This window comes from Zingiber officinale, chromosome 5B (assembly GCF_018446385.1).
Source record: "Zingiber officinale cultivar Zhangliang chromosome 5B, Zo_v1.1, whole genome shotgun sequence".
NCBI classification, from domain to species: Eukaryota; Viridiplantae; Streptophyta; class Magnoliopsida; order Zingiberales; family Zingiberaceae; genus Zingiber; species Zingiber officinale.
The window spans coordinates 86,010,699-86,021,262 of record NC_055995.1 but is presented as its reverse complement, the minus strand read 5'-3'; the positions used below and the strand labels follow the sequence as shown (position 1 = coordinate 86,021,262).

At 36.5% G+C, this 10,564-nt stretch overlaps 1 protein-coding gene across 2 annotated transcripts; it reads left to right on the top strand.

The window, feature by feature from the left end:
- The first annotated feature begins 4,325 nt into the window (after nt 1–4,325).
- On the top strand, nt 4,326–10,069 carry LOC121984791 (WD repeat-containing protein 44-like). Of its 2 annotated transcripts, XM_042537921.1 has the most exons (8): nt 4,326–5,976; nt 7,119–7,209; nt 7,310–7,467; nt 7,557–7,608; nt 7,696–7,778; nt 7,891–7,984; nt 8,989–9,507; nt 9,588–10,069. In XM_042537921.1, the coding sequence occupies exons 1-8, from the start codon at nt 4,534–4,536 to the stop codon at nt 9,800–9,802; spliced, it is 2,655 nt and encodes an 884-aa protein (XP_042393855.1). In that variant the 5' UTR covers nt 4,326–4,533; the 3' UTR covers nt 9,803–10,069. The 2 variants fall into 2 exon arrangements, with proteins under 2 accessions (XP_042393855.1, XP_042393856.1); XM_042537922.1 differs by having other exon boundaries at nt 8,989–9,764.
- The last annotated feature ends 495 nt before the right edge of the window (nt 10,070–10,564 follow it).

The following is a 10,564-nucleotide window of genomic DNA, read 5'->3' as shown; positions in this document are numbered from 1 at the left end:
GCCAGCCAACGAAATCCTCCTAGGTTTTCAACTATTTTTACACTGCTAGTTGCTCAGTAACCTGATCTTTTAGCTAGGGCTCTTCTCTTTTCTCCTCTCCTTTTCTCTGCCGTCTGTACTACTGTGCATATGTCGAGCTGAATGGTGATGGTGGTGAGGCAGCTGCTTAATTGTGCCACAGAATGGATGGAGACAATCATGAATGGTGATGGTGCTTCACAGTTTTGGACCAAGATTTTGCTGATGAGGTTGCTGGTAAAGTGTGACGATGGTACAGTGAAATAGCATGGAATGGTCCATTTCTGAAGAGAGAAAAAGGAAAAGAAAAGCATATGATTAATGGTCCACACAGCTCAGAATTATTTTTAGTATTATTCATTACTGATCAGTAAATTGAATTAATTAATCACAAATGCATGTAGGTGAAAATTGTTCTGCTTGTTCTTTTAGTTTATGATGATGCATGATCTCTCTCATCATGTAAATGCACATTAATTAATTGTTTATTGCAAGAATTTTTATCTTGATTGAAAAGAAGTAGCTAGGTACTATAACAAAAAATCTCTTATTTCTTCTTTTTAATGTATGAGTTTGATATAGTCACTAAGATCTTGTGATTACATATTATATGCAAAAAAAATAAAAAAAAATGAAAAATCGATTCCAAATAAAATTAATAATACTTGTTGCATGTCATGATTGCTTCTAGTGATGGCATGAGGGTTCATCCAACCTCATGCTGTTCCCCTCCTTCCTTATCCTTCAAGGGCTCTAGATCTTAATGCAAGAGAGAAGGATGGAAGGAGATAGTGGAGGTGGGATCGTCAATCAAATTATTGATTATGCATTTGGCTACTAGTCCAAAATGGTCCCCGACCTTTCTTTCGAACCCTAATTATCTTATCTCTCGTTCGTTCCGCATTAAGTTATTTTCCTTTCATCATGTAGTTTGGGCACCACTAGGGGGGACAAGTCTTGCGAAGTAACCAAGAAACTGTTAGATCCATAATTTGAATGCTTTTGGTTCACTTGTAAGAGAAAAAGGTCCCAATTTTATAGTTTTGTACTATGTGTTCCCTCCTAGCTAGATCTCTTCCATGTTGTAATCATAGTAAAAATATATATATATGTTGAGTTAAAAAGTTTAGATAATTTATGAAAGAGATATCGACTCCCTCTTAGATGCCATAATTTGAGACTCCAATGATTTAATGTTAGTTGTGATATGCATGATAATTAGACTTCTAATGATTTAGTATTAGTTGTGATATGCATGATAATTAGACCTAATTGGATGCGACATCAAACATGATCATGATAAAATTGATTGACTCAAAGCATTTAAGCAAAATTATTTATTGAAAATTTGAATAATTAACCTAATAAAAAGATAATTTTGTAGTAATTTTCATTGAGACAATTAAGCCTAAACTTAGCCACATGCGTGCAAAGTGAGTCATATGGCGAAGGATTCATACAACTCAAAATCATTCCCACATGAACACCAAACATGTTCTTGACTCTAATCCATTAACTTCATTCTCTTATTATTTTGAAACAAAAATACATTCTAATCTAGTGTTTTATTTTCCTCTTATGCTGAGTTTGGTTAGGGGTAACATAATCAAGCTTATAATGTAATAAAATTTATAATATAATATAATATAATATAATATAATATAATATAATGTAATTAATATTATATTACTATATTTAGGGAAAGAGTTGTATACTATGCATGTAATATTTAATTATAAGGGTAATTATATTCTTTTGTTTTATATCAATTATTTTTTATAAGAAATGTAATTATATTATTATAAAATGATAAAAACATCCTACGATCTCTGTCCTCGGTGGCAGTGACATCAGCGATTGATTGGTGCAGGAAATAAACTAGAGGTATATTTAACTTTTAAATTTTAGTTAAATATTGAGTTTGGAATGTAATTGGATTATATATATGATGTTGGCCTTGTAATCCATATTACAAAACTTTATTATGTTTTATAATCCAGATTACATTACATTACAACTTTAGAACTATACTAAACAAAATAATTAATATTTTAATATAATCTTGATTACATTATAAGATTGATTACCCCTCACCAAATCTTGTCTACTAGATAAATCTTGAGCACAACTTATACATACTCAAAAAAGGAAAAAAAACTGATCTATAAAATATTTGTCTCATTTACAAATTAAATCTTGATCTTTTTATCATTCCATTTTACCATTGCACTAGTGTTTTAGATCATGTTGGCCTTCACTTGCTCATAAAGAGTATGATAAAAACTGATTGAATTCAATTGGTACTGAAAGAGTTGGAATGGTATAAATTGTCATGAATGTCTTCTTTTCTAGACCCAGTCTACAAGTACTCCTTTTATTGGGACTAGAGCCTCAAGTTCAGGTTCATTTTTTTTTTCAAAAATATATTAATAATAAATTGATAAATATGCCAAACAATAAATAAATTTAGATCTAGATTTATGCAATTTTATCAAATTATTTAATCAAAGAACTTGATAGATGAGATTTTATATTAAAACTGACTTAAATGAGTGACAAACTGTCAAAATTTACTTAACTAAACAAACTCAATGATTAATATTTGGTAATAAAATAGTGCAAATGAAGACAATTGTTTTATTGTGGTTGTTTATTTATTTTTTATTTTTTTTTAATTTTTTTTTGTTGGCTTTTTTGTAGGCTTTTTTGCTTTGGTTTTAGCATTCACTTTTATCAATGAACAAAGTTGGAAGGAGGAGCAATCAATTAAATGAGGGCAGTGATATGTAGCTGTAGCTTGCAGAAGCCTATTGCTATTAATTTCCTGTAAATCTTTGTAGCCATGTTTTTTTTAAAAATATTTTATTTAATTAGAAAAAAATTAAAGAAAAACATTATTTAAAGTTGTGGAAAAGAAAAAAATCTGGTATTTCCTTGTATTTTTTTAAAGAAATATGATAAATAGTCATTACCCTAGTAAATTGATTCAAGTCCTGTAAATTGCAAGATTAATCCTCAATATATATATAGATATATATACACACACATATGAGATTTTGCATGGGCTGTTCATTCACACAGTGTGACCAACTCTCATATTTTGTGTTGAATAGTCCTAACTAAATTTATTTAATATAAATTACATTAAGATCAACTATTTGATTAAGAAAGATCACTCATAAATTTGCAGTACAAGGGCACAAAAAGGATCAATGGACATTACAATCATTATTATTATTATTGATGGATTAATGTGTTTGTGAATATATAAAAATATAAAAACGATGTATGTAGATTAAAAGACTAAGTTGTATAGCTAAATTAAAGAGGACCATGGCAATATTTAAATTATTATTATTATTTATTTATTTATTTTGTTAGTTCCTTTGTAGTTTTCAAGTTAATAGTTTGGATAAAGAAAACACACGGCTATCGCTATAAAGCTGCTCCCTATTAAGCATTTAAGTCCAAATTAATAAAAGGAGAGGTTGTTTTCATATACAAAGATTTGAGCAATAATAAGGTTGGTAGCTAGAGAGGATAAGTTACCTATAACAATCTTCAATATGTGAAAATTGAAAGGTCATTTCATAAAATTTCATGTGAAAATAATAATTTTCATATCTCAATAATAATAATAATAATAGTAATAATGCTTTATTTTTCAAAAAAAAAAAGAGTAACGTGGTGGAGGCATATTGTGAGGACTATGCACATAATTAAATAAATAAAGAGTTGAGAATCAAGAAGTCAATTTTTATCATGCATTATTTTTCATTATTTTATTTTCAACATTTTTATATGTGGAAAGGGGGAATATACCAATATGAGAATGAGCTTTCAAGCCCTTTTTAATTTGTGAACCACATAATTTGATTTAAAATATTACAATAAAATGGTCAATTATAACTTTATTAAGCACGCTTTCTTCATTATGTTTTTCATATGGTAGGTACATCGATACTTTGTGGCGAGGGAGGAATATGTCAAATTAAATGGGGGATTGAGATTTGAGGTTGATAAATGAGAAAGGTCTTTACAAGAAGCTTTATAAGGTTTAAACATTTGAATCATAAAAATGCAATTCAATGTTCTCTAGATATGGCGTAATGAAAAGACGTCCAACAAATTAATCAAGTGTCAATGGTTTGAATCTCGATGGATGGATGTTTTATTCCTTAGGAATTAGGAAATGACTATTCATTCCTAACTCATATCCAAAATAAAGGAACAGTAAGTATATCTACTGCAAGCTCACCATTAATTAATTAATAAATAATTAAGTCCTTTCCTTCCCAACTGACATGAACTAAAACGGCAACTCATATCGCCAGCCTTTTCTCTCCTTCCTTCCTTCGTAATCGTCCCCCTCGCCTCCGTGTCGTTTCGCCCGTTACATCGCCGATACGATCGATTCCTTCTCCTGGCGGTGGCGGCCGCTTCTCTTTGTATATATATATCTCTTCCCCGCGGCGAGGCTGCCGTCGCGGCCGTATTGCGATTCGGAATGCCGGAATGATGAGACGTAACGCCGTCGCGGAAGAAGCGGAGGGCGAAGAAGAGTTCTACGAGTCCTTGGACCGGATCCTCTCCTCCTCCGGCTCCTCCACCTCCGGCTCCGCCTCCGACGACGACCACGGAGACGACGGCTCCTCGCCGCTGCTGTCCCACGACGTCTGGACCTCCGAGCCCGCCCCTGTGGCCGAGCGCCGCCGTTTGCTCTTCCAGCGATACGGCCTCGCCGGAGACTCCATCCTTTCCCGCCTCCCTCGCCCCGGCGACGCCCCGGCGCCTGCCCTCGATGCCCCCTTTTCGTCCGACGCCAGATCCGACGGCTACGTGGAACCCTCGTCTGTGCGTACGCCCGAGCCCCTTGTCCGCCCGCACCGGCACCACCACCGCCAGAGATCCGCCAATCTGTCGGTTTCGATTTCTCGATCCTCGTCCTCGGGGGTTATTGAGGTCTCCGACGGCGACGGCGGTAGAGGAAAACGACGCCCCGAGGACTGCGGCGCCGCCGATTGCGACGATCCCAGGTGCTTGATCAGGAACCTCGACAACGGGAGGGAGTTCGTGGTGAAGGAATTCGGGGAGGATGGGATGGGGAAGAAGTTCAGGGAAGTGGGGACTGGGCGCCAACTCACGATGCAGGAATTCGAGATGTGCGTTGGCTGCTCGCCCATCGTTCAAGAACTGATGAGGCGGCAGAATGTGGAGGATGCAGAGGCTGGGCGGCGGAGCAGCGTCGGCTCTGGTGAGTCTGGCAGCGGGCCGCGAACAGATGGGGTTTTGAAAGGAGGAACACGGTCGAAGAAGAAAGGCGGCTGGTTGAGGAGCATTAGGACTGTGGCTGGGGCTGCTATCACCGGAGGACACCACCACTACCACCAGGACCGTCGGAGCAGTGATGACAAGGATACATCCTCGGAGAAGGGAGGGAGGAGGTCGAGCTCTGCGACCGACGATAGCCAGGATGGCGCACAAGGCCTTGACCTTCGGGTCAAGGTCTCTCAGTATGGAAAGTCTCACAAGGAGTTCACTGGTTTGTACATGAGCCAGGCAATTCAGGCACATAATGGTTCTATTTGGAGCATCAAATTCAGCTTGGATGGCCGGTACCTAGCCAGTGCAGGGGAGGATTGTGTCATTCATGTTTGGGAAGTCTCTGATATCAGTACAAAGAGTGATTTGCTCAAGGCTGCAGAGGAGAATGAGAATTTCAAGCCATTTGCTATGGCAATCAGTAATTCCCCTTCAGATCCAAGATCAGTGTTGGCTTGCGCAGAAGCAAACTCCTGGGATAAGAAGAGAAGAGCAAAGATCCCTAATGGCCGGAAGTCTAACAGCTCAGACTCTGTTATAATGCCTGAGCATGTGTTTGCTTTGTCAGACAATCCTTTCTGTTCTTTCAGAGGGCATGTTGATGATGTCCTTGACCTCTCCTGGTGGAAATCACAGGTTTGTTTTAATGATAAAGTGCTAAGTTCGTTTTTGAATCAATTTGAGTTGAAGAACTGAGTGGTGAAGGGTAAAGAGAAATGAAAATCACATTATCTGATTATATAAATTTCTTCAGTATTACTTGAGATATATAAGTCCAATGACTGCTTGAGATCCATCTAATTGAGTTACAATAGTTGTGTTTGTGCAATTCCACATAATTGTGTTCCAACGGTTAACTTGCAATCAGGGACTCCAAGTTATTTTGCTACTAAATATTGAGATGATTATGTTGGAAGAATTTGCGAAGGCTTTCCTATGTTTAGCATTATATATCTCGAATATAGTTATTGGTTTAAGTACTCAAATTTAGTTGATATAGCAAAAAACTAAGCTACCACATACAGATAGTTGGCTTGGGTTTCATAGAACTCATATCACCCTGGATGTCTAGAAATTTGTTTTTGCTGAAATTTGAACATCAAAGTGACTCATACTCAGAGCAATTACAGATAGAAATTTAGCTACATTGAAATAGACGCTACTGGACATGGGCACAAACCAGCACCCCCTCGAACCTAAAAGGAGACAACTCAACAAACATTTAATCCTATCATCTGAATAAATTAAGACCTGACACTGACTGATAGTTTCTGTATGTTAGGACAATTAACTTATCTTTGCTGAAGGATATTAGCTTACATTATTTCTCCATTTGCACCGCCCTTGATTTATTAGTGAACTGTGCCTGGTTTGAGATGCTCAATTATCTGCTAGTTAAATATCAAATTTATGTTCAAAGTGCTACTACAGTGTATTTAAATCCACAGATTCATTGTTTGGAATGATTTTATACTATACAAGAACAATTTAAACTTATATTTGACAATTGTTTTACATTGTTCATAATACGTGTTGCAGTAAAAAATAAATGTTTTTGATCCTGGAATTATATGGGAAATTATTCCTGAACACATTTTATCTGCGCCTATCTCTTTTGATCATAAATTTTCCCCTTATTGAATTCTTCCATGTTAAACTTCATAATTTATCCGTGGATGTTGCTGATTGCCTGCCCATTTATATATGTGGTATTGTTATTCAGAGAGTTGAATTTTTTTGGAACAAAATTCACAATACCGAATTTGTTTGCTTTGCAGTATCTTTTATCATCTTCCATGGATAAAACTGTTCGACTTTGGGACTTGCCCAGCAAATCCTGTTTAAAGATATTCACACATAGTGACTATGGTAAATTCAGCTTATCTTCAAACTTTTCTTTTCCTTGTCCTGTTATACTTCCTTTTTACTAATTTCTCCCAAATTCTCCTTATTGTTTGCATTGATGCAGTGACTTGCATCCAATTCAATCCTATTGATCATAGGTATTTCATCAGTGGATCCCTGGATGAGAAAGTCCGCATATGGAGTATTCCTGATCGACAAATTGTTGATTGGGATGATTTGCATGAGATGGTCACTGCTGCTTGCTATACCCCTGATGGACAGGTATCAAATATTGACGGCCTTCAATTTTCTTCCTAGTTTCCAATGAATTCCCATTAATATGCAATGTTTAATGTTTTGAATTCTTAAAGGGTGCTCTTGTTGGTTCACACAAGGGAAGTTGCCACCTGTATGACACATCTGGTATGTAGCACTCAAACTTATTATTGTCCTATGTATTTGTTTTCAATGCTTCATTGGTTATATGACATGGATCCTTTTCTTTTTTAGATAATAAGCTTCTCCAGAAAAGTCAGATTGACTTACAGAACAAGAGAAAAAGATCCAGGCACAAAAAAATTACTGGCTTCCAGGTACTCTAATGAATTATGGTTCTTTTGCTTTGAAAATATATATGACTGTCTCTGTCTATTTAAGTGCCAATTTAAATGGTTGTTAAGTTTTGCTGACCAGCATTGTTAACAGTTTGCTCCTGGGAGAAACTCAAGGATATTGATCACATCGGCAGATTCACGAGTCCGGGTAGTTGATGGCAATGACCTAATCCACAAGTTTAGAGGTAGAAATCTTCCCTTTTGTAAAAGTCAACAACTTTGATATTATGGAGTAGTAAAAAGAGCCCAACAAGTACTGGAATAAAAGCTTCTGAGCATGCTTCAAATGCGAAATCAATTTTCCTTTTAGATTTTAGATTGGCTCGAAACTATAGCATGATAGGTTTCCCTGGTTACCTATTGGCTTCATGTTATATATTTTGCATTAATCTCAATTAATTTAGTAACTAACTAATTTGGCTTTAAGTTTCCTGGTACAACTTGAAAAATATAAAAGAAAATGCCTTTAGCAACCTGAAATAAGACCAAATCTAGTTCCTCAGCTGCCTATCGGTCAGAGAATATTTTTCATAGTATAAGCACCTGGCTGGGCTCTACTTTTAAAATGAATTTCATGAAAGCTCATTGCTACTATCTTTCTCGGAAGGCACACATCACTTTCTTCTTCAGTCTCTCATCTAGATAGAGGCTCAATTCCTCACCATGGCATGACAGTTTCTTCTTTTTTATGGGCAGCAATCAATAGAGAGTCAGGAAAATGCCATAAAAGGATCTTTTGCTCAGTCTGCTAACTGAGAGAAACTCTGTTATGATCCTGATAAGAATATTCATTGTTAGGAGGTCTCAACTGCCTATTTGAAGATCTAATTTGAAAACCGCCAGGGTAACAAACTCAAGGCCAAGCTGAAGGCGGCCAATTCATGTGATTTTATATTGAAATGCCTGAGGCAGTTCAGTATCATTCCGTGTCAATTTCCTTTGTTGTTGAGAATTGAAGGCTACTAATGGGATTATGATTTATAAGATCAGTCAAGATGATCTGTGAACCAATTTTCCATCTTTCACAGCCCTATTTAATAAAAAGTTAGTATAATTCTCATACCAATGAACACCCTCAGTATGTTATAGAATTCTGGAACTCATTTTCACCAATCATCCTCGCAAGTTGTGACATTCCTATGTCATGAACTCACTATCGTATTGGAAAATGACTTTTGCTCTGTCTCAGGTTTTCGCAATAGAAGCAGTCAAATCTCAGCATACTGGACTGCTGGTGGCAAGTATGTGATCTGTGCCAGCGAGGACTCTCAAGTTTATGTATGGCGATATGATGAAGATTCTCAACCTAACCGGACTAGAACCACTGCAACTGTCACACAATCTTATGAGCATTTCCACTGTCAAGGAGTTACCATGGCTATTCCATGGCCAAGCTCAGGAATGGGAGGGATGGCAAGGGCCCCCTCAAACAAACAGAATTCTCTCAGCGGAGAATCTCAGGCAAATTCACCACTAAAAGGTGAAACTGATGGGGTCCATCTTTCACCTTCTCCTCAATCCCAGAACACCAGTCGTCTAAGCCCAAGATCAAATCACTTTTGTGATAGGGGTTCAGCAACTTGGCCCGAAGAGCTCGTGGCTTACAAACAGAGCCTTCGAGACAATGGCGATCCATTCAGCAGTGGGTACATGCCAGTGCAAAGTTCGTCAACCTGGGGGTTGGCGATCATCACTGCAAGCAGATGCGGTGAAATCAGAACTTTTCAGAATTTTGGCTTTCAGTACCAAATATAACTTCTTACTTTTTTCAAATGATGCAAGATGTAGAATTGCTGGCCGGCCTTGCTGCCACAACCTCCACTTCCCAGGTTGAGGCTGTAGTTCCTATACAGTTAGATGGATACGCGGTGAGACTTGTAATATCTATGCATGTCTATTCGCAAGAGAACCAAACCCACATGCTCGGTGGATATTGGTATTGCAAGAATGTTGTTCAAATGTACATTAAAGCGGAAGAAGCTGAACACGGCGGCGATACTTAGAGCTGCTTTGGGTTTGGTTATCTGCTCTCTCTCTCTCTTTCTCTCTTGGCCAAAACAATCATGTTTTGGGATAGTGTGTTCTAGCAGTCCCCTTCTCCCTCATTATTTCATTCTGCTATATGTTGATGTAACCAGAGAAATTAAATTCAAATGTTGCAAGAAAGTTACACGTAGTTTATGGGCCTGTTTACAGTTGACACGGTTAATTAGTTTATTAACTGACTGATGAAATTTAATTGTAATCATTTATTGGATCTGGACCGTTGATTTGCTGATTATCAATTTATTTATCAATAATTATGATTTAAAATTACCCAAGTCAAATAATTATAAAAACTATTAAAATAATTTCGATCGAGAACACGCCCAGATCAATTTTAGTTGGGGGTTGTGTCAAGATTAGGGAAGTCCATAATTAAACGGTGTTCACTCAAAATAGGATATTGATTAAGATAAATTTTCTTATAAATATTAAAAATATCAAAATTATTCTAAATACCTTAAAAATAAAAATTATTAAAAATAATAAAAATACTCTGAAAATAGTTTAAAGGGTGGAATTTGGAATCAAAATTTGATGATTACAGTTTCACTATAAACAAACATATGTCTTTGAATTCTATATGTGTAGCCACCGATATAATCTCATTCCGTGCCCCAAGTTAAAAGTCACGGCCTTTCAAAATTTAAAAAGTCATTTCATAAGTTGGACCTGCATCATGGATGCTTATGCTTTATATAAAATGGTATGAAATTTTCATC